Below are 25,008 nucleotides of genomic sequence, written 5' to 3'. Positions count from 1 at the left end.
GTCGACCGTGAAGGGGTCTATAGCATCATCTACTGACACAGCGTACATGTATTGTTCCCTATTCAAGATTCCAGGGAAACATACATAATGTTAATATTGCACAACTCATTAAAGATGGAACAGTATCTTATAATTCATCATTTCAATTTGCATAAGTGTTTTACTACAGTGTTTTCAATGGAAAAGAGAGAGAGAGAGAGAAAGAAAGAAACAGTTCATTGGGCATTTCAAAACTCATTTATGTGGACAAATCAGCAGAAGTTTTCAGCACACTGAAAAAAACAATATATAGAAAAAAAAAATTTGTGCCAGGGATAGGTATAAATTATTTGTTAAAGGTATAAAATCAAGAAACTCAAAGTAAGCCTTCAATGTGATATTTCAGCATTTGAACTACCTAGACAAGACAAATAATAATAATAATAATAATTTCTGATGTTTTTTTTTTTTTTTTTCAGAGTCCATGGTCAGTCTTTTCCTAGATATCCAGATGATACACTGAATTATAAATGATGGGCTTCTCCTACTTGTTAATGCTGAGATTCAAGCAGCAGGGTGGAGTTACTGCAGTGCTGGCATTTGATAGTGTTAGTGGCAGTAAGCACACAATTGAAGAAGCAGTGGATCAGCTCTTTGACCCAACTTGCTCAAGTCTGTCTGAATCTCTGGCCAGGATAGGGCTGATGCCCCTAAAGCTTGCGTAAGGCCGCTTTGGAGTCCCACTAAGGACTGGTGGGGTTCCTGTTTCCATGGGGCAGATGTAATCTGCAGATTCATCCATCCTGAGCTTTCTCAGTTGTCTGAAGTGAGTAAAGCCAAGCTTCTTTGGCTAAGACAGAAAAATGTATGTCAAAAAACATGAACATGATTAACTTACAACTGCATATACATTGCTTATAATGGATGACTTAAATTATTTTGTTTGTAATATCATACCCTGACTTTGGCAGTGGTGTTTAGGGGTGTGTGCCCACTGGCGTTGGCAAACTCCTGCTTCTCTTGTTGGGCCTGGAGCCCCACCAGTGTGCTGAAGTTGGTGGTGAGGTGGCGTCTGAGGAGGGTCTTCTGAGGAGGGATGTTGAGCAGCATGGCCATGGTCTCAGAGTAAAAGCGAGGCTCTAGGATCTGATAAGACAACTTAAAGGGGTCATGAATCGAGATATCAAATTGTCTTTGAGCTTTACATATATAAGAGGTCATCATGCTATAAGAATATACTTTAAGTTTCAGAACTGAATACTTCCTTGTTAGTCCAAAAACATATTTTATTGAAACCAAGGTCTGAAAATGACTCGTTTTGGAATGTGCTGAGTTATGACGTCATAGATATTTGAAACAATGCCTCTGCAGAAGAGAAGAGTGATACAGAATCACACAGGACTAAAAATAATGTTACCTTCCAAAAGATCCTAATGCTAGGAATGTGGTTATTTATTTTCAATAATGTGAATGTCTCAGTTGAGCATTATTTATTTGTATTAGGTACATTTCACTGTGGATTCTTTGGTAAATCAGTCGCAATTTCAGTGCAGGCTTTGCAAACAGACTTTTACGAAATGGACTCAACAGTAATGCAACAACATGTAAGTAACCATACTCATTCTAATGCCTGATTTGTGACCAGTCATTTCTAACATGTAATGATTCATGTACAGTCAGATGTTCTTTGTCTCAAAATCATTTCTTGATGTCTATGTGTCAGTAAATCAAAACAGTGACTAAGGTTTTTTGTTGTTTTTGTGCCCTGGAGTTTAGATTCATACTTATTAGTATAAGGTTTACCAAAATCATCCTGAGATTTGAATACACATCTTTGAGGGAAAACCATTTTCTATTCAGTTGAAAACTACCTTCAAATTGTAGTATTTTAAAGCAGATTTTGAGCTGTCTTATATATATATATATATTAGGGCTGTCAAAATAACGAGAAAAAATAACGCAGATTAATACATTCCTTATTGACCTTTGAACCTGGAGCCTTTCTAGCCACCATTCGACTGTAAAATGAAGGAGGGAGACGAGAACGCGCTGGCGCTGCCTGGATCATTGATTGGAACATTTACTTATAAAAAACGACCTGATGGAAGTGTTGATAAAAAATAAAGTCGTCTGCAATGTCTGCAGCAAGGAATTTGCATATCACCGGAGTTTGTCCACTCGAACGTACCACATCAAGGCAAAGCATCCAGGAGTTAACGTTAATCCGAGGTACGACCTAGCACGTCCAGTTATACCAACTCTAGCAGTCAACGTCATTTTCAAACCTTTTATTTAATAATAATAAAATAGTTTTTAAACTTTAATGTCACTAATGCTGATTATTCATTGATTCATTTGAATTGAAATATTTAATACTTTCACAGCAAAAATTATGTATGCGATTAATTTAGATTAATTAATCACAGAGTATGTAATTAATTAGATTAAAATTTGTAATCGATTGACAGCCCTAATATATATATATATATATATATATATATATATATATATATATATATATATATATATATATTAATACAATCATGGTTGAGCCAAGTTTATCAGTCTCTTATTTACTGGGAAGGACAATTCTGCTATCCATAAGATACATATGGCCTATCTCATGTACTGGCATATTTAAGCATCATTAGCAGTAGTGCTTTAGCAGCCAGTGCCAACTCACAATTAGGCCTCCATGAACGCCGCTGCCTCTTAGGTTTGGAGCATATTCAGCCAAATCCACTGACCTCAACCACTCCATCACTCGATGGTTAGACCACTGCACCACCTCAGAGGGCGATGTCTTATTCTGTATGTATAAAAAACAAACAAACAAACACACTCTTTCAGTGTTAGAGCACAAATAATTAACTGAAGCTTTGACTCTATCCATGCTTGCATGCATTTTTAATCTGCGATTTGTCTTACCTCATCCCCTGGCCTACGTCTCAAGCAGTTTGGGTTAAACTTGTTGACGTGCAGGACATGGATGGCACATTTAATGCTCAGATGATGGAGTTGACTGGTGACTTTCAGGAACAAGAGATCGTTCTGAGAAAAAAAAAAAATAACACCAGTTTCAATAAAAATATGTGCATCTGGAAAAGCACTGTTCCATGGCATTTTTGACAGAGGGATAGAGGGAACGTTTGGTCTTACCACTGTTAGATACTGTAGCATGCGGCCATCAACCTTGCTTTCGTAGAACTGATCTTTGTACTGTGGTAAACCAATGTCATCAAGCCAACCTGCAGAAAAATTAGGAAGTGGAGACACATTGGCAGAATGGACTTATTTAAACTGGCATACTGAAAACTCATGAAACTCGATAAACGCTGGATCTAATCATAAGCATGTCATCATATTTGATGAAAACAAACTCAAACACTTCTCAGGATGCAAAAACTCAGCAAACCACTGAAACACGTCCAAATCAAGCACAGGCCGAACTTGACAGTATTTAATTCAAAATATTAATTAGAAATAAATAATTTTAAAATGCAGCTTTTAAATTGGATTATAAAAATGATAGTTCCAGTCCTTGGTTATGTCTGGTTTCTTTCTAACTTATCTTTCTTTCTTTATTTCTAACAAATATTTCTTTCTTTCTAACTAATCTTTCTTTCTTTCTTACGAATCTTTCTTTCTTTCTTTCTTTCTTTCTTTCTTTCTTTCTTTCTTTCTTTCTTTCTTTCTTTCTTACGAATCTTTCTTTTTTTCTAACTAATCTTCCTTTCTTTCTAACTAATATTTCTTTCTTTCTTTCTCTTTCTTTCTTTCTTTCTTTCTAACTAATCTTTCTTTCTTTCTAACTAATCTTTCTTTCTTTCTAACTAATCTTCCTTTCTTTCTTTCTAACTAATCTTTCTTTCTTTCTAACTAATCTTCCTTTCTTTCTTTCTTTCTCTTTCTTTCTTTCTTTCTTTCTAACTAATCTTGCTTTCTTTATTTCTTTCTTTCTTTCAAACTAGTCTTTCTAACTAATATTTCTTTCTTTCATTGAAACTAATCTATCTATCTATCTATCTATCTTTTTCTTTCTAACTAATCTTTTTCTTTCTTTCTAACTATTCTTTCTTATTAACTAATCTATATCTATCTATCAAACTTTAAACTACTTTAAACTTCAAACTACTTTAAACTTCTTCAAACTCTCTGGTCTGGCTTTCTCAAGCCAACTTAAAGTTTGTTTATTTAAAACTAAAATAATCGGGGCCCTGTGTTTCAGTAAATTTAGAAAAAAAAAATATTTAATATACTTTTAAAGAACAGAATGTTTTTCAGCTTTAGTTAGTGTGAAATATACATCATTGTTGAAAACCTTTTTCTCACTTCCACAGTGCCCAGCAATCCCCCTGAGATGGAATGTGGAGGGTGGGAGGGGAGCTGATGCTGATGCTTGCATGTGGCACACAACCTGATATCAGAGCTCAAAAAAATAACCCTCATGATTTCCATTATATCGTATCAAAGTTCAAATATTAATCAATGGATGCCTTATACTCACAAGGTCATAGATATATTATCCAATTATTCCTATTATTCAATTATCCAATTACAATTACGGCACCGAAACCGGCATGGAGAGGTCAAGGTCATCGCTAGGTCAAGGTCAGGTCAAGGTAATCGCTAGGGCAGGGGACGTGGCAAGGTCAAAAGGTCAACCCATCAATCATCATTAATTTAAGGGCCATCGATCATTTTTGACACATGCCAAATCATAATCACTACTCATGCCTAACAACGCCCCCGATTTATTTTAAAATGACATTTACCATTTCTTAATCATTTTAATCATGTTCTTAAGGTATTTGTACAAATCTAGCTAATTTATTAATATTAGTACATACGTGTAACCCAGATGTGATCCAGTTGTGAAGATTTCTCCATTGTCTTGTTACTAAAAGCTCTTAGAGCGAGTTGCAGCTTCTTTCTGTGCAGAGGATGTTTAATACAAATCTCCTGTTTAAAAAGAGCACAAGAGTCATCATGACTGTTGTACTGTTTCACTGAGTCTTGTACACCAGTCTATCTTTGTGGTTGATAATATCATTTATTGTGATGTAAGAAACAAACTGTGGTTGGTTATTTTACATCATGTTCCATCAATTTGTTGACATTTTTGTTATGACCGCTTTGCTGATAATATTGGGAGCATTTGAAATTTGTCATTTGTCACTTGCCTGCAAACATTCAACAACATCATCTGCATATTACTGTTACTAATATAATCCACAGTGACATGCCTACATAGAGTAGGCAACAGCTAAATAACCACAATATAAAATTATACACAATAATAATAATAATAATAATAATAGCATAAAAATAAACCTTCTCAAGCTCCTGTGGGGTGGCAGAGAGGAGGGTTTGTCCACTATCAACCCACTGACGGGCCAAACTGACATACTGACCCAAACCACAGTCTTCCAGCCAACCACACACCTGCTCTGTCGACCACTTAGAGAAGGGTGTGTGGGAACTGATTAAGACAAGATAATAACATGATAAGAGCAATAACAGTTCAGTGTCTGTTATGTAAAGGAGATCATGTCCCTCCAATGTCTATTGCAGCTCTGGCCTGCCTTTTCATTAAGGGAACTTTACCGAGATGAGTGTCCAGAATCAGGAGTCCGTGTTAGCCGTGGCCCAGCTGTAGCCCTGAAGCCTCCTCTCCTGAACTGAGTGGGCTCCAAGTCATCTGACAGAACACCTGTCCTCTTCATCCTCAATACAAACACATATTCTCAGATGCATGGATGATCTCAGATTTTTTGTCTCAGATTTCTTTATATTTTGTGTGCTACAATTGCTTCTGGTCATAATCAACTTACTTTCCCCAAAGTTTGCGAATGCTAGTATTTTTTATGTTTTCCTGTAACACAGGAGTCTGCTGGCCAGAGTCGGCTTTACAACACACTGAAGAAAGATCAGATGTGGTTGTGTCCTTCATTTTCTCTGTAATTCCTGAGGGGGACAAAATTAAATGAAATAAATAAATAAATAAATGTACTTATTAGCTGGGTGGCAATAACAATAAAGCAGCAACAGAATGCTATTTTGGTGCTATTAACCCTTAAACCCATATCTCGGGTCTTTAGTGACCTGGGACGTCATTCACAACCCTCCTCCTCATTCATTTTTTAAAAGTTAGACATCAACCTTCTTAGTATTCCTCAATAAATTCATTGTACACAATGTAATATATATATATATATATATATATATATATTTATATATTTATATATATATTTATATATATATATATATATATATATATATAAAGATAAAGATAAAATAATTCCTGTTTTCCCATTTATCTTTTTGTACAAATTGTATAGGATCGCTAACGACTCGAGGTGTGTAACAGTGCAAGTATACTTTTTTTGCACAACAATAATTAAATCTTTGATGACTGAATAAGTACAATTCACCTTTATTCCACTAGGTGGCAATGTCTGATACACAATGATAAAGTGACGTTTCTCTAATAGTTATGGCAGGCAGAAAACAAAAGAATGGGAAGTATCATCAGCAAAAACCTCATCGATTTACTGCAGAGCAAGTACTGAACACAATCAAATATTAGTGTCACTAGCTACGTTTACATGGACACAATCGGAATGAAATCAATCCGATTGATGAATCCGAACAAGGTGTTTACATGATTGATAAATAAAGTAATCGGGTTGATGTGCGCGTTTATATGTCACAAGTTTCAAATCGGATCTGATGTTTTGACATGCGCACACTGCACGAATATACAGAGTTTCCCGCTTTTTGCGCATAAATATTCTCCTCTATTGGTTCTTTATTTGTTTTAAAAAGCAGACGTAATATTAATTCGTCTCTGGTCATAATTTAGAGCATATTATTAACCGTTTTGCCGTGCTGCTTATTGATCACGCAGTAAAAATGCCCCTCCCCGCGGTCAAAACCAGTCGTCTGTGGATGAGAATCCAAAACAAGGACTGGTGGGACGTTGTCCTGCTTCACTTCACAGACGCGCGAGTGAAATGAGAATTTTAGAATGACGAGAAACTTATTAATATGACACTTTATTCAACAGGAAGAACAGCTCGTTCCGTGCACATGCGCAGTCCTTTCAGTTTCGGTTTTCAATCCGATCAAGTGTTTACATGTTCTCTCGATCGGATTACAAAAGGGATAAACCACCCCTTTCAATCCGATCGAAATTTCATTCGGATCGAGCTCAATCGGATCGATTAAGGTGTTTACATGAAGGTTTTTTAGTCCGATTGAGCCGTCAATCCGATTATAAGTGTCCATGTAAACGCAGCTATTGTCACCTGATGGTGGATCAGGTGAAGAAGCGGTCAGCAATCAAAATATTGATTTTGAAGATGAAAATGATATTTTTAATGTATGTTTCAGATCGCAAATATGTGCCAGATGCTGAAAGTAGGCTACTGGTAAACGAGATCTGATGAGGACCATGATGATGGCATAAAACATATACTCAAACAGAACCATTCCAAGCACCAAAAGGTAATAAAATATGCTTTATTTTATTCTTCTGTAATTGTTAGTCTAATATCTGGAGAGTTTTAGATCCGGGTTGCTAAAGACCCGAAAATGTAATAATGATTGGCGAAACATTCATGTATTTAAAGGTTAAGTAATTATCATGAGGAAGTCAACATATCAGATAAACACAGTCTCATAAGATCTACTAGATCTACTTCTAGAAATGTTCAACAATATTATTCTGCCAATATTATTCTTATTCTGATTTTCTTTGTATTAGGGTCTTAGTTTCTGAGTTTTAGTTGCTTTGTGTTGTTTTGTATTTTCTTATAAATCATCATCTGCACTTGGATCCAGCTCTCCCTCAACTCTAAATTTACCCTTATTACAAATGGCAAGTTGTTGTTTACCACATATTATTTTGACTTGTCCCTCAGTTAAAAAAAATAAATAACAATAAATAAATATGTTCACAAAAATAGACCTACAGTACAATGCAAATAAATAGGGGAAAATATTCAGGGGGAAGAGCAGAAATGTTGATCTTGTGTTTTTGTAAAAGTATTTTGTTTAGTCTCAAGAGAAGCCAGGTTATCCTGGTATATTTTTCTGTTGATATGAATAATCGTGTGCATTTAGCAATATAGTGGGTGATTTATATGTATATTACGATGTTATGATGAACAATATGCCTTTCTCCACTGATTTTCTAAGTTGTTCAAAGTGCTTCTAAGGATACTGATTTTTAGAAGGCAGACTGAGATGGCGAACGGCAACGGGAACATGGTTTGTGTAACATTAGCAACACATTACTAGCTGTTTGATAACATAGTCAAGCACAAGGCTAATCATATTAATTACCGTTGTGTGTCCAACGTTGTAAAGAGCGATACCATTGTCGAGGTGTCGAGGGTTTACCTCAGCAAAGTTGACCGACCAAGTGGATCTCTGAGCTTGTGTGAGTGAGTGGAGGCGGGGCTAATTAGCCTATTCATGGTTCCGTGTATACAAAATGAAGCAATGGTGTAGAGTTACATTGAAGCTATTTTAAGGAATGAATATTTTTTTCTTAATAAAATTAAATAAGAATAAAATATTTTTCACTGGAAAATATTTAAATGTCATTTTTGTGATCAAATATGAGTTTTAAGAGATAAAATGATTGACTACGGGGGACTTTAAAGTATATCAGTGTCATTGTTTTGACCCAAGATGCTCACCACCAGTATATATATATATTTTTTTTTTAAAGGCACATTTATAAAAGCTACTTAAATATCCTAATTAAACTAAGGCCAAATCCTGGCTTAATTAAGCCCTGTCTGTGATGTTTTAGTGTTATTGTTTTATTTTGGAACAGTGTAATAATATAATATTTTAAATGTTTAATTGAAGTACTGCCTGCTAAGCTTTCATCTAAAGAACTTTATAGTCAAGATTTTTTTTTTTTTTTTTTTTTTTTTTTTTTTCTGTCTTCAGTTAGAGATTTGTATAAATGAAATGAAAGCAACTGTGCTTATGGAGCAGTAGAGACTAACTGAGCAGGTTTACATGGGCCAGTTTCCAGTCTTCCTGCCTGTCAAAACATGTTTGGCCATCTGGCAGTGATTTGCCTTCAGTCAAGCTTCAGTCGCAGGGTGGGTCCTGAACAGGTGGGGCCCACATGATAGTTGCTCTGGCCTCTGGTAGAGACCCTTTCATTACAGCCCATCAAAGGCACAGGGCTTTAAGGATGGTAGAAGTGGTTTTGCTCAAGAATAGGGGTGGAGGAGAGGCTAGAAATATACAGTACATTTGAGTCACAAAAAAAGTACTTTACCAAAAACGAGAGGGCAGCTATACCTAAAATTGGCATCAAGACATGATCAAACACACACATACACAAAAATATTAAATTATATTGTAAATATTAAGGTTTGTGTATGTATATACTTGCTCTGATACGTTGGGCAAAAAAGTTAATAAACTGGTTGGTCACTTTATATGTCAGTCATATGGACTTAACTGTTATCTAATAATCACTGTCATCTTCAACAGGAAAGTACTAAATTATTGCATGATAAATCCCCCTAGGCATAAAAGTTACTTTTTTACATTAGCAGTACTTTTAAAGTGTCTCATACTAAGGTTGATGTCTTCATTTTTGTTCTCTGGAGTCCTCTGGTTGGATGTGTCACTCGTCTCACTGTCTCTATTCTCTGGGTGACTCAAAACTGCTGGGAGTGTCTGATGTCTTTTATCAGCTGGTCGAATCTATAAAAGTGGTTAAGAAGTGAAGTGAAGGTTAATACTGTCTGCTGCAGGCAGGTTTAATCCATCTTCAGATGCAATATCATGAAATAAGCATTATACCACAGCCAATGTAAAATGGCCATAATTTCAGTTATATTGTCTTAATTAGTTTATGTATTATTATATAATTAATTAAGACCGTATAACTGAAATGATGTCCATGTTACATTGGTAGTGGTAAAATGCTGATAATTATGATAGATTAATAACTCTATACCTCCTCTGATAAAACAGGCTCTACCAGTTTCCCATCCACAGCCTAAACAATAGAGTGAATCATTGGAAACTTTGGCATGTCAACATCATACACGCGCGCACACACACACACACACACACACACACACACACACACACACACACAACCCAAACAAAAATAAATCTGTGTCAACAGCAAACAACTGTAAATAATAACAATAAAATAACAAAACCTTTTGTGCTGAGCTGCCTTTAAAGTCCTCCATACTGATGGACCTATGTGAAAGCAACATTATTTATATGTGACATGTCATTTTTTTCTGTTTGAAATGAGAATATTTGGATGCACAGACTCATTTACCTGGAGTTTGCATCTTTCTGAGAAGAAAATGAAGACAACAGTAGAGGAGATGAGCTACTGAAGGTCAACTTTACCAGAGGCAAAGAAAAAAAATCAGAAACTGTTCAGGAAGTGATGTATCACAGAGTCAACAGCCACCAATACTCATTAACCTACACACACACACACACACACACACACACACACACACACACACACACACACACACCTCAGTGTGAGCTGTATGTGTTAAAGTCTTCATCTTTACAGTCCCATTCTGCTTTTCAACTTTGCTGCTGTTCTGTACTGATTTGTCTCCGGGTCCTATGGAAGATATCAGTAATATGTCGTAAGTTTGTTCAGCTCCTGATATTATCATGACTCACTATGTGTATGATAAACTTTTAATCTTATTGCCATGTCCAACTTACAAAAAATCATTCTTCGTTTAATGATTTGGTCAAATCTTGTCAGCAAAATGTCACTTGATTTTGACAGAAAAATTAGCTAATCAGCAAAACTCTGTTATGCAGATTTGCTATCACTTTAATTATGCAATGCCATTTTTGTCTTATAAATATTTTCTGGAAAATCTCTCTCAAAATTACAGGTATGACCTCTAACTGTCTGATAAAACAAGGCAGAACATGTCTGAACAATTTACCTTGAACTAAAGTAATGATTTCATTCATCTCTCTAAACTGGCTGAGGAGGAGAGAGAGCTCTTCTATTCGACGATCCTAGAACAAATTTGAACAATATATTAATAACCCATAAAATACACATTTAGTAAAAAAAAAAAAAAAAAAACATTACTTCTAAGCATCACATTATTGATGGTATAAAGCCTGTGACGAGCGGAAATTTAATTATACATTTTAAATTCAAATGGCACAAAAGGCAATTTCTGCCACAGGTATCCTGTAAGTCCAAGTATTTGGTACGTCTGGGGGAGCTGGTTCTGGCTTCAGTTTCACAGACATTCTACACACTTAAGTCCATAAACACAGGGCAGTGTGACGAACAAAGGACCCAGTGTGCTCAAACTGAGTCTTGCTCACCCTGTGAACATGGTGAGATGGTGAGGAAAGTGTGTTGACAAAGTGAGCTATATTTAGAAATTTCTGTTAGTGGCCATAACAGTTATGAACTTTAGTGTTTAAAGTCCAATTGAAATCAAAATGGACCCTATTTACTTTGTTAGCGCATATTACTAGTCTTGTGGTGAACAATTAATCCGTGCAAGTTAAAACACGGAAAGAAATGTTTTGGCTTCGTAATCTTTAATCAAAATCTGAAAATGCCCCTCCCCTCTGCATTGGAGGACCTTCCCTGATGACGTATGCTTGACGGCTTGGGTTGAGAAACGCTTAACCACTCCCCTCAAATCGTTAGTCTGTAATGAGCGAGAGATGGAGAGGAGGAGCACTAGAGTAAAACCCTGCCCTCTGTTCAATATTCCTTTTCACTGGGAAATACGTCACAGCACTGGAGCAAAGTCGTTTGCAACTTCCGGTTCACGCGGACTTTAAATATTTACTATTTAAATAGTGTTTAAATAATAAAAAGTAATAATAATAATAATAAACTGTTTTGTGTTTTTTTTTTTTTTCTTGGAACATTTCAAAATCAAAAATGATAAATAAACAACTCTATATACCTTTTCATTATTGGCAGTAATAAGTGACTCCATTCCTGTCTTTAACCTTTGTAGCTCCTGATCTGTTGACAGAGAAAAACAATGAAAGAGACCAACATTTTAAAACAATGCAATAACAGTTAAATATGGTACAGTCCTGCACAATGCTATATGTGTAAGTTCCGTTTCGGTCGGTCAGTCAACGCCACGTCGAGACCGACGAATAGGAATCTCGCTAAGAGGCCAATCTACTTCGAGTGAAACTAAAACCAATACACATTGGCGTGCAATTATTTGCATCAGCTGTGCAGCCTCGCAGCGCGGGTATAATAAGCAGCTGGTGTGATTGCACTTCAGCTTTTTGCTTCGGAGCCAAGCACTTCGATGCTCTCTACTAATTACAGAGTGACTTTACAAGCCTTTCTGGACCTCTCCATCTTCGGTGCGGGCGTGACAGCACAGCAGCGCAAGCGGTCTTCTCTCTCTCTCTCTCTCTCTCTCTCTCTCTCTCTCTCTCTCTCTTTCTTTTTTGTTTTGTCAAATTGAGCAAAAAGAAAAAGCTGTTATCACAGCTGGTAAGGTGTGCCTGAGAGCGCTCAACGGCCGTTTTCATGGCTGGTAAGACCAGCAACAGAGAGACAGCGCACAGACAGGTGCACATTCCTGTCTGTGTTCGCGGTGGCCGTTCCCCTGCGTGCTTCAGCACCAGTGAGAGCAGTCCCTAAAAGAGCTTACACAGATAGAACGCGTCTTTTTAAAGATGACATTCTATCTGTGTGTTTCTGGATGCGGTCGTTACCTGGGATCACGGGATGGTCACAATCGCTGCCTCGTGTGTCTGGGCATTGAACACGCTGAGGCAGCTTTTGTGGGTGAGTTATGTACCCATTGTGGGAAGATGATTGTGGGGCTGCGGTCGAGACTCTCGTTCCTGCAAAGGAGCGGAGTCCCCGTGCCTCTGCCTCAATCCAATCCCCCTCAGAGGGTTGCTTCGGAAAGATTACGGTGAGTGCGTCTCCTTCGGGGAACCAACCCCCTAGGAGCCCTCACCCCTCTCACGCTTCGCAGCCAGTTGAGCCGCCATTGCTCCCCGTGACGACCAGATGTCGATCACTGCATCGGAGGGTGGGTCAGACTTCTCCGCGGATGACGACTCGGCGCCGCTACCTCCTTCGGGTGCGTCAGCGGTGCCCGAGATGGACCCGGAGATGATGGCCATGCTTTCCCGGGCCGCCAACGGTTCGGGCTCATGTGGAACCCTCCACCGTGTCCCGAACCCTCGAGGTTGGACGATTGGTATCTCGGGGTGGCGCGTGCTGGTTCTCAGCAACCCACTCCAGTGCCTTTCTTCCCGGAAGTGCATGAGGAGCCTACGGGGATGTGGACGGCACCTTTTACTGCCAGAAACCGTTCCGGTGGCTCCTCCTCCCTCACCAGCCTTGATTGCGGGGCAGCTAAGGGATACACGCGTATCCTGCCAGTGGAACGGCCGTTGCTTTGCAGCTGTGCCCTAACTCCACTTGCCACGGAGAACAGTGTCTTCCTTCCCGGGCCTGTAAGTACTCGTCGGATTTAACTGGCAAGGCTTACAAGGCCTGTGGGGAAGCTGCCTCTGCCGTGCATGCCATGGCGTTGCTGCAGGTCCATCAGGCCAAGGCACTGAAGGTCCTGCACGAGGGTGGTCATGATCCCCAAGTTCTCCAGGAACTTCGTATCGCGACGGACCTCGCACTTCGTGCGACGAAGGTGACCGCGCGGTCGGTGGGTCGTGCGATGTCCACCTTGGTGGTCCAGGCCATCTCTGGCTGTGTCTGGCCGACATGAGGGAGACCGACAAGCTCCGGTTCCTTAATTCCCCCGTGTCCAGACCGGCCTCTTCAGCGACGCGGTCGAGATCTTTACTCAGCAGTTCTCGGCTGTACAAAAGCAGACTGAGGCCATCAGACACATCCTGCCGCGGCGGCCAGCTGCTGCCTCCACCCCACCGGCTGCAGCCCCTCAGTCTTCTCGTCGCCGGGGGCGGCCTCCTGCATCTGCCCCTGCTCCCGCGCCACAGCAGCAGCCTCCATCTAAACGGCACCGTGGAGCCAGTCGAAGGCAGGCCGCCCCGTCCGTCCAGGCCCCCACCAAGAAGGGCTGCAAAGCCAGAAGCAAGTGGCCCTAGGACGGGCAACCCAGAGATGGAAGGGACTGCTCTCCAGGAGACGATAACCACATCGCTCCATCCCCCGGAAGAGGGCAGAGTGGAAAATCTTAATTTTCCTTTTGTTTTTGTTCCGCCGCTGGCCTCAAAACCAGTGGTACCCAAATTTTCAATAAAAGAGCAGTTTCTTCCATCTCTGGGTCTGAAGAGGGCCCGGAGAGCAGTGGGGGGAGAGAATCCTCACCACTCTCATCCGCCTCTTCTATCGCCAGCAGGCAGCAGTGTGCAGTTCAAGAACGCAACCAAGCCGCCTCCTGCACCTCCTGCCTCGTGGAACCAGGTAAGTGTTGCACAGCACACTCAGACTCCGCTACGGGCCGCCTCCCAGAGAGAGCCTCCCGAGCCGAGTCCCTGTGTTCTACCTCACTGCCCCACTCCGGGTACGCCTACGGTCCCTTTGGTCCCGCTTGCACGGTCTCTGCGAGCCTGGTTAGTGCTCCCCAGTCCGTCTCGCTGGCTCATTCGGACCATCAGGCTCAGCGATTCAGTTTGCCTGGCATCCCCCCAAGTTTCGGGCCATCCACTCCACTACAGTGAGAGCAGCCGATGCCCATGTCTTGCACGCGGAGATCGCAGTCCTACTGGCGAAGGATGCGATAGAGCCGGTCCCTCCAGCCGATATGAGGTCAGGGCACTACAGTCCCTACTTCATTGTACCCAAGAAAGATGGTGGGTTAGACATGCAAGTTTTAAATCGGAGCCTCCACAAGCTACCGTTCAAAATGCTCACGCAGAAACACATTTTTTAATGCATCCATCCCCAAGATTGGTTTGCAGCGATCGACCTGAAGGATGCGTACTGTCATGTCTCGATTCTTCCTTGACACAGACCGTTTCTGCGCTTTGCGTTCGAGGGTCGAGCATATCAGTACAAGGTCCTGCCCTTCGGGCTGTCCCTGTCTCCCCGTGTCTTCACGAAAGTCATGGAGGGGGCCCTTGTTCTCATGAGAGAACTGGGCATTCGCATTCTCAAATATCTCGATGACTGGCTCATACTAGCACACTCTCGAGATCAGTTATGCGAACACAGGGACCTCATGCTCAGGCACCTCAGCCAGCTGGGCCTTCAGGTCAACTGGGAAAAGAGCAAGCTCGCCCCCGTGCAGAGGATCTCTTTTTCTCGGTATGAAGTTGGATTCGGTCGCACAGACAGCGTGCCTCACAGAGCAACGTGCTCAGTCGGTGCTGAACTGCTTGAACACGTTCAAAGGCAGGATGGCGGTCCCACTGAAATTATTTTAGAGGCTCCTGGGGCAGATGGCAGCGGTAACTCAGCTCGGGCTGCTCCATATGAGACCCGACCGTTTCAGCACTGGCTTCACGGCCGAGTCCCGAGATGGGCGTGCCATCACGGCACTCACCGGGTGACAATCACATCGGCGTGCCGCCAGACCTTCAGCCCGTGGTCAGACCCCTCGTTCCTTCGGGCAGGAGTCCCCTTGGAACAGGTGTCCAGGCATGCTGTGGTATTCATAGATGCCTCTGCCACCGGCTGGGGTGCCACGTACAACGGACATGCAGTGTCAGGGGCGTGGACGGGCCCCCAACTGCATTGGCACATCAACTGCCTCGAGTTGCTAGCAGTACGTCTCGCCCTGAGCCGCTTAAAGAGGCCGCTACAGGGCAGAGACGTGCTGGTCCGTATGGACAACACTGCGACCGTTGCGTACATCAACCGTCAAGGTGGTATACGCTCCCATCGCATGCCGCAACTCGCCCGCCATCTCCTCCTCTGGAGTCAGAAGCATCTGAGGTCGCTTCGAGCCATGTATGTCCCCGGTGTGCTCAACCGTGTGGCCGATAAGCTGTCACGAGCTGTGCTCCTGGGAGAATGGTGACTCCACCCCCAGGTGGTTCAGCTGATTTGGAGAGAGTTCGGGGAGACTCAAGTAGACCTGTTTGCCTCCTCAGAGACCTCCCACTGCCAGCTGTTTTACTCCCTGACTCCCTTCCCCGAGGGAACACTTGGCACGGATGCACTGGCACACAGCTGGCCCCGGGGCCTCCGCAAATATGCATTTCCCTCAGTGACTGACCCACAGACCCTGTACAAACTCAGGGAGGACGAGGAGCAGGTCCTTCTGGTGGCTCTCTATTGGCCCACCCGGACTTGGTTCCCAGAACTCATGCTCCTCGTAACAGTCCCTCCCTGGCCCATTCCTCTGAGGAAGGATCTTCTGACTCAGAGACGGGGCACCCGAGACCTTTGGAAACTCCATGTCTGGTCCCTGGATGGGACGCGGAGGTTCTAGGTGACTTACCCCCAGAGGTACTTAACACCATGACTTCTGCGCGAGCGCCGTCTACGAGACGTGTGTACGCCTTGAAGTGGAACTTGTTCGTCAAATGGTGTTCCTCTCGCAGAAAGGACCCCCAAAGATGTTCGATAGGGTCAGTGCTTTCCTTCTTGCAGCAAGGGTTGGAGCGAAGGCTGTCTCCCTCCACCCTCAAAAAGTACATGCTGCCGCTATTTCAGCATATCATGAACACATAGATGGTAAAACAGTTGGAAAGCACAACCTGGTTGTCAGGTTCCTTAGGGGGGCGAGACGATTAAATCCTCCTCACCCCCCCCCCTCCATACCCTCTTGGGACCTTTCCCTGGTGCTTCGAGCACTTTAGGATTCTCCCTTTGAGCCTTTGAAGCTTCTCTCCTTGAAGACTTTGCTGCTGATTGCACTGGCCTCGATCAAGAGGGTAGGGGACCTGCAAGCATTTTCGGTCGACGAATCGTGCCTAGAGTTCGGGCCGGGTGACAACCATGTTGTACTGAGACCCCGGCCTGGCTATGTGCCCAAGGTTCCTACCACTCCCTTTAGAGATCAGGTAGTGAACCTGCAAAGAGGAGGAGGCTGACCCAGCCCTGGCTTTGTTCACACTCTGCATATGTACGTGGACAGAACTCAAAGCGTCAGGACCTCAGACCAGCTCTTTGTCTGTTACGGAGGCCAGCAGAAGGGAAAGGCTTGTCTCCAAGCAGTGGATGGCCCACTTTATAGTGGATACCATTGCCTTGGCTTACCAAGCTCAAGGCGTGCCCTGCCCGCTCAGGTTGCATGCACACTCCACGAGAGGCGTTGCATCCTCCTAGGCGCTGGCACGTGGCTCCTCGCTAACAGATATCTGTAGAGCTGCGGGCTGGGCGACACCTAACACGTTCGCTAGACGTATAGCTTACGTGTAGAGCCTGTGTCCTCCCGTGTTGTCACCCTAAACGGGTAGAAGCACTGTGAGTACCGGCTCTGTTGGCTCTCTGTTGGAGGGAACGGAGACACCACATCCCGTTGCCACATCTGCTGCTGCCCGCCGGGGCGACCACCTTTTCAGGCTTGACTCCTCAGCAAAAAACTGAAGTGCAATCACACTAGCTGCTTATTATACCCGCGCTGCGAGGCTGCACAGCTGATGCAAATGATTGCACACCAATGTGTTTTGGCTTGTTTTAGTTTCACTTGAAGTAGATTGGCCTCTCTAACGAGATTCCTATTCGTCATCTCGACGTGGCGTCTCCTTTCCCTCCCTCAGGGAACGAGGGTTACCATATGTAACCGAGACGATATGCAAGATGATCTAAAATGTTGAAGATCTACTACCCTGAAAATAATTAAAGTTTACAGACATGGAAAACAGGAATAACACTGGTCTTAAACTTTTCCAAGGAAAGTTGTAAAAAATGTGGAGCAATAAATGGTTATGACTTTGAGTCACCAGCTTACAATACACTCACACAGCCATGAGTTTAGGGTCACATAAAACAATAAGACAAGTGAGAACTCACACAATCAAATCCAGAAATTAGCTGTATGTGCACAGATGAATTCTGCATTTATCTTTCTAGCATTTTGTGTGAGGTTGTGTAATAAAAAAGCAAGCTTACGTTTGGTATTGAGTCTCCTTCTGTATATCTCCTCTAATGGTGAGCGAATGGTGGTAAGAAAAAAACAATTTTTTTTTAGCTATGACAACACACAGCAAACACAAATGGCAATTATTAAAACTGGCTGTTATTATTAGTTATTGACTGATAGGTATTTTTTAAAGTTCAAAATCTAAAGAGCAGGGCAACCAATGGCCAGTGTAATGCAGATTAATTAAAGGTTAAGGGTGCAATTTATGTGCCACTATAATAACACCAAATGTAATTGAAAGAATAATGACTAGCTGTGCCCAAAATTGTGTACTTTCAGGGTATGTACCGCATTTGATGAAGACCTTACTTCTTGACCATACATAAAGTTTGGGTCCCACTTTATATTAGGTGTCTTGAATTACTATGTACTAACATTTAAATTAATAATTTAATACAATCCACTTAATGCGTACATACATGTTTTTACATAGTTACGGTTACACTTTATTTTAAGGTGTGATTGTTACAGTGTAATTATGTATGTATTGAGTAATATTAATTAACTACATGTACTCACTATAGGGTTAGGGTAGGATTAGGGTTTGGTTGAGGGTTAGTTGCATGTAATTATGCCTAATTTACTGTTATTACTATGGTAAGTACATGTAACAATGTAACAAGGACACTGCAAAATAAAGGGTTACCCAAAGTACTTATAGTTTTAAAATATCTGAATGTAATTACATCTATAATTACACTGTTGACTATTCCCTTACCTCTTAACCCACCCTTAAACCTACCACTAAACCTGTCCCTAACCTTACCCTTATCCTACCGTAATTGCAGCAAAAGTGTTTACAGTACAACACGAACACAATAAGTACATTTCATTTTTTTTTAATCCAAGTACATAGTAGTTAAAGAGACACATAATATATAGTGTGACCAAAGTTTGTTCTATAAAGTGTGAATTTGTACATACTACTTCCGTCATTGTCATGTGACCTACAACATCAGCCCAGCTAACAGGGAACGTTCCCACAACTTTCACTAACGTTCTTTAAAAGTTGTGTAAATGTTAGCACAAAACGTTAGTAAAATAATGTTTTCGGAACGTTCATACAACGTTATTAACGTTCTTGTAACGTTGAGTAAAAAACGTTCTTAGAACAACGTTCTTGGAACGTCTTTATGACGTTATTTGTGATTGATGAACGTTCTCATAACGTTGATAGAAAACGTTCTTAGAACAAGGTTCTTGGAACGTCTTTATGACGTTATTTGTGATTGATGAACGTTCTCATAACGTTGATAGAAAACGTTCTTAGAACAAGGTTTTTGGAACGTCTTTTTGACGTTATTTTTGACTTGATTAACATTCTCATAACGTTGATAGAAAACGTTCTTAGAACAAGGTTCTTGGAACGTCTTTTTGACGTTATTTGTGATTGATGAACGTTCTCATAATGTTGATAGAAAATGTTCTTAGAACAAGGTTCTTGGAACGTCTTTATGACGTTATGTTGTGATGGATGAACGTTCTCATAATGTTGATAGAAAACGTTCTTAGAACAAGGTTCTTGGAACGTCTTTATGACGTTATTTATGATTGATGAAAGTTCTCATAACGTTGATAGAAAACGTTCTTAGAACAAGGTTCTTGGAATGTCTTTTTGACGTTATTTGTGATTGATGAACGTTCTCATAATGTTGATAGAAAACGTTCTTAGAACAAGGTTCTTGGAATGTCTTTTTGACGTTATTTGTGATTGATGAACGTTCTCATAACGTTGATAGAAAACGTTCTTAGAACAAGGTTCTTGGAACGTCTTTATGACGTTATGTTGTGATGGATGAACGTTCTCATAATGTTGATAGAAAACGTTCTTAGAACAAGGTTCTTGGAACGTCTTTATGACGTTATTTATGATTGATGAAAGTTCTCATAACGTTGATAGAAAACGTTCTTAGAACAAGGTTCTTGGAATGTCTTTTTGACGTTATTTGTGATTGATGAACGTTCTCATAATGTTGATAGAAAACGTTCTTAGAACAAGGTTCTTGGAATGTCTTTTTGACGTTATTTGTGATTGATGAACGTTCTCATAACGTTGATAGAAAACGTTCTTAGAACAAGGTTCTTGGAACGTCTTTATGACGTTATTTGTGATTGATGAACGTTCTCATAACGTTGATAGAAAACGTTCTTAGAACAAGGTTCTTGGAACGTCTTTTTGATGTTATTTTTGATTTGATTAACGTTCTCATAACGTTGATAGAAAACGTTCTTAGAACAAGGTTCTTGGAACGTCTTTTTGACGTTTTTTGTGATTGATGAACGTTCTCATAATGTTGATAGAAAATGTTCTTAGAACAAGGTTCTTGGAACGTCTTTATGACGTTATGTTGTGATGGATGAACGTTCTCATAATGTTGATAGAAAACGTTCTTAGAACAAGGTTCTTGGAACGTCTTTATGACGTTATTTATGATTGATGAAAGTTCTCATAACGTTGATAGAAAACGTTCTTAGAACAAGGTTCTTGGAACGTCTTTATGACGTTATTTATGATTGATGAAAGTTCTCATAACGTTGATAGAAAACGTTCTTAGAACAAGGTTCTTGGAATGTCTTTTTGACGTTATTTGTGATTGATGAACGTTCTCATAACGTTGATAGAAAACGTTCTTAGAACAAGGTTCTTGGAACGTCTTTATGACGTTATTTATGATTGATGAAAGTTCTCATAACGTTGATAGAAAACGTTCTTAGAACAAGGTTCTTGGAATGTCTTTTTGACGTTATTTGTGATTGATGAACGTTCTCATAACGTTGATAGAAAACGTTCTTAGAACAAGGTTCTTGGAACGTCTTTATGACGTTATTTATGATTGATGATCGTTCTCATAACGTTGATAGAAAACGTTATTAGAACAAGGTTCTTGGAACATCTTTATGACATTATGTTGTGATGGATGAACGTTCTCATAACGTTGATAGAAAACATTCTTAGAACAAGGTTCTTGGAACGTCTTTATGACGTTATTTATGATTGATGAAAGTTCTCATAATGTTGATAGAAAACGTTCTTAGAACAAGGTTTTTGGAACGTCTTTATGACATTATGTTGTGATGGATGAACGTTCTCATAACGTTGATAGAAAACGTTCTTAGAACAAGGTTCTTGGAACGTCTTTAAGACGTTATGTTGTGATGGATGAACATTATCATAATGTTGATAGAAAACATTCTTAGAACAAGGTTCTTGGAACGTCTTTTTGACGTTATTTGTGATGGATGAAAGTTCTCATAACGTTGATAGAAAACGTTCTTAGAACAAGGTTCTTGGAACGTCTTTATGACGTTATTTGTGATTGATGAAAGTTCTCATAACGTTGATAGAAAACGTTCTTAGAACAAGGTTCTTGGAACGTCTTTTTGACGTTATTTGTGATGGATGAAAGTTCTCATAACATTGATAGAAAACGTTCTTAGAACAAGGTTCTTGGAACGTCTTTTTGACGTTATTTGTGATTGATGAAAGTTCTCATAATGTTGATAGAAAACGTTCTTAGAACAAGGTTCTTGGAACGTCTTTTTGACGTTATTTGTGATTGATGAAAGTTCTCATAATGTTGATAGGAAACGTTCTTAGAACAAGGTTCTTGGAACGTCTTTATGACGTTATGTTGTGATGGATGAAAGTTCTCATAATGTTGATAGAAAACGTTCTTAGAACAAGGTTCTTGGAACATCTTTTTGACGTTATTTGTGATTGATGAAAGTTCTCATAATGTTGATAGAAAACGTTCTTAGAACAAGGTTCTTGGAACGTCTTTTTGACGTTATTTGTGATTGATGAAAGTTCTCATAATGTTGATAGAAAACATTCTTAGAACAAGGTTCTTGGAACGTCTTTTTGACGTTATTTGTGATTGATGAAAGTTCTCATAATGTTGATAGGAAACGTTCTTAGAACAAGGTTCTTGGAACGTCTTTATGACGTTATGTTGTGATGGATGAACGTTCTCATAATGTTGATAGAAAACGTTCTTAGAACAAGGTTCTTGGAACATCTTTTTGACGTTATTTGTGATTGATGAAAGTTCTCATAATGTTGATAGAAAACGTTCTTAGAACAAGGTTCTTGGAACGTCTTTTTGACGTTATTTGTGATTGATGAACGTTCTCATAACGTTGTTAGAAAACATTCTTAGAACAAGGTTCTTGGAACGTCTTTTTGACGTTATGTTGTGATGGATGAACGTTCTCATAATGTTGATAGAAAACGTTCTTAGAACAAGGTTCTTGGAACGTTTTTTTGACATTATTTGTGATTGATGAAAGTTCTCATAACGTTGATAGAAAACGTTCTTAGAACAAGGTTCTTGGAACGTCTTTTTGACGTTATATTGTGATGGATGAACATTCTCATAATGTTGATAGAAAACGTTCTTAGAACAAGGTTCTTGGAACGTCTTTTTGACATTATTTGTGATTGATGAAAGTTCTCATAATGTTGATAGAAAACGCTCTTAGAACAAGGTTCTTGGAACGTCTTTATGACGTTATTTGTGATGGATGAACATTCTCATAATGTTGATAGAAAACGTTCTTAGAACAAAGTTCTTGGAACATCTTTTTGACATTATTTGTGATTGATGAAAGTTCTCATAACGTTGATAGAAAACGTTCTTAGAACAAGGTTCTTGGAACGTCTTTATGACGTTATTTGTGATTGATGAAAGTTCTCATAACGTTGATAGAAAACGTTCTTAGAACAACATTCTCAGAACGTCCTTATAATGTTATTAGTATTTTCTGAATGTTATATTTAGGCTATCATAGGCTATCATAGGCTATCATATTTTGAGTGTTTTTAGTAATTGTTGTTTTGGTGTGTTTGAGTGCTCATTGATGTTACAATTACACAGCAAAAGTTCAGTGACATTTTTATTTGTGAATGGTAGAAAGCAAGTACTGATCCTGAAATAATGACATAAATAAAGGTAAAAAATTGAACTACATGATGCAGGGAGCAGACTACACAGTGAACTCAGAGAAAACGCTACGCTTGAGTAAAAACAGTTTGTGAATAGCTACTACAAATGATGCCCATGAAAGAGATTGTGAATGCATTGAATAGGATATGTTTTGTTGGTTAATAGCATGCTACTATTACACAGTAGTGATAATGTTAAGCACCAGAATGAAATAAAATATTCAGAAGTTAACAGCATAGCTGACTTACAGATTCAGTTAACATCCACTAATGAGTAAGCGTGATGATTCAGGGAGCTGGCTACACAGTGAACTCAGAGGAAACGCTACCCTTGAGCAAACAGTGTGTGAATAGCTACTACAAATGATGGGAAAGTGCCCGTGCAAAATCAGTTTTTGTGTGTGTTTTTAATAATTGTTGTTTTGGTGTGTTTGAGTGCTCATTGTTACAATTACACAGCAAAAGTTCAGTGACATTTTTATTTATGCATGGAAGAAAGCACCAAGTAAAATTTGACTATATACGATTCAGGGAGCAGGCTACAGTGAACTCTGAGAAAAGCTGTGAATAAAATACAATATTCAGAAGTAAACAGTGTAGCTGACAGAGTGTTTATGCCAGAATGTTAATTTTTAGACAATTACCTTCTTTTACCGATATATTTAACAATATCTTTTGCATTTCTAATCCAAACAACGTCAAACTTTACACTGACTGCACTTACTTGTGCCCGTAGCAAAAAACCTGTCAAGTTTGAAAATGTTGTTAACAGACAGACAGACAGACCTTCCTATAATTTGGATAGATGTACAGATAGATAGATATGCTATTAAAATATGTGAAGCACTGTTAAATATATTGAAATACATTTTGAAAATATATTATTTCAAAAATACATTGAACATAAACCTTTTAAATTGTTCCTCATGTTACATCTTTAAATATGTGTACATATTGTGTATATTTCACAAAATATATTCATGCCTTTTATCATGTTTAGTTTTTAATAAATGTTTTTGCAATTTTATTTCTACACCACGTTAACCATTTATAAAGCTATATAATATATTACATTATATTATAATATATAACTATATATAGCCTATTAACCTATTATATAAATGATTTTGTAAACATTGTTTTACACTCATACTTCATATACTCATTCCGTTTACAGTTTGGTGATGGCCACTAGCCATACACTTAATAATGTTAACCTCACATTTCAGGATATTTTATATGATTATCAAATAATTCCCTCCATCAATTCTTCTTTTATATTAAATGCTGCGTGAGCGTGACTTCTACGTCTTTTAATTAGCGCGCGCACTCGAGTTGGATTTGAACCAGATTTGAACTGGAGTTACCATGGAAACGGGCGGGGAGCTCAACTGACGACCACACCACAGTCTATGCTGACGACAAGCAGCAACTCCGTCTCTCACTGTTGTCTCTTCGCTAATTTCAGGTAAGTTTAGTCACCAAAATTAAACAAATTGTACATAAAAATGTTTCTGACACATTCTTTCATGTAAATGATACGCTTCCGTTGAATATTTACTTTATAGAAATGGTTTTAGTGTCTTCGGGAAAAGTCCGTTAGCATCTCAACTTTTAGGCTAACGTCAAGGTAAGTTAAGGTTAGGTTGATTAGACTTTAGCTGCTAAGTTTAGGCTTTAGGCTTTTAATCAGAGGTTTTGTAAAGGTTTTGCTGGCATTTTTTCAATGTGAATGGAAGTAACGTTAAACTAAATTATCTTAAAAGTAATTAACTTAAAAGTATTCACTGGACCGTTAATTCATAGTTTTCACGTGACGGAATGCCCACCTGGAGGGCAAATTGGGGTTTTATAATGCCATTTATCCCTAGTATTAACATGCAACCGTTTCAAGTCAAGTTTCAAGTCAGTTGAATCACCGTTTTATATTATTAATGTGCTCTTTTAATTTAAGCATACAGCCGCACACACACACATACGTTACACACAGATTAATAACCTTACTTAAAAAAAAAAAGA

At 39.6% G+C, this 25,008-nt stretch overlaps 1 protein-coding gene across 9 annotated transcripts in view; it reads right to left on the bottom strand.

Annotated features, from left to right (window-relative positions):
* Positions 1-220: 220 nt before the first annotated feature.
* Positions 221-25,008, bottom strand: part of ppfibp2a (PPFIA binding protein 2a) — a 52,026-nt gene continuing 27,238 nt past the window's right edge. For 4 of the 9 annotated variants that reach the window (XM_084409022.1, XM_084409026.1, XM_084409028.1 and 1 more), the window contains 17 exons: positions 18,014-18,046; positions 11,955-12,016; positions 10,959-11,034; positions 10,524-10,618; positions 10,316-10,383; positions 10,188-10,230; positions 9,977-10,018; positions 9,591-9,720; positions 5,814-5,946; positions 5,587-5,706; positions 5,314-5,461; positions 4,830-4,941; positions 3,139-3,227; positions 2,908-3,030; positions 2,663-2,788; positions 937-1,125; positions 221-829 (listed from right to left, as the gene is read on the bottom strand). In XM_084409022.1, the coding sequence (XP_084265148.1) occupies positions 626-829; positions 937-1,125; positions 2,663-2,788; positions 2,908-3,030; positions 3,139-3,227; positions 4,830-4,941; positions 5,314-5,461; positions 5,587-5,706; positions 5,814-5,946; positions 9,591-9,720; positions 9,977-10,018; positions 10,188-10,230; positions 10,316-10,383; positions 10,524-10,618; positions 10,959-11,034; positions 11,955-12,016; positions 18,014-18,046 (1,793 nt within the window). In that variant the 3' untranslated portion in view covers positions 221-625. The remainder of the gene's footprint in view (positions 830-936; positions 1,126-2,662; positions 2,789-2,907; positions 3,031-3,138; positions 3,228-4,829; positions 4,942-5,313; positions 5,462-5,586; positions 5,707-5,813; positions 5,947-9,590; positions 9,721-9,976; positions 10,019-10,187; positions 10,231-10,315; positions 10,384-10,523; positions 10,619-10,958; positions 11,035-11,954; positions 12,017-18,013; positions 18,047-25,008) is intronic. The other 5 variants (XM_084409023.1, XM_084409030.1, XM_084409029.1 and 2 more) reach the window with 3 other exon arrangements.

The sequence above is a fragment of the Rutilus rutilus genome, assembly GCF_951802725.1.
Source record: "Rutilus rutilus genome assembly, chromosome: 5".
Classification (NCBI taxonomy): domain Eukaryota; kingdom Metazoa; phylum Chordata; class Actinopteri; order Cypriniformes; family Leuciscidae; genus Rutilus; species Rutilus rutilus.
Note: the sequence above shows the minus strand (reverse complement) of the source record. Positions and strands in the feature narration are given on the sequence as shown.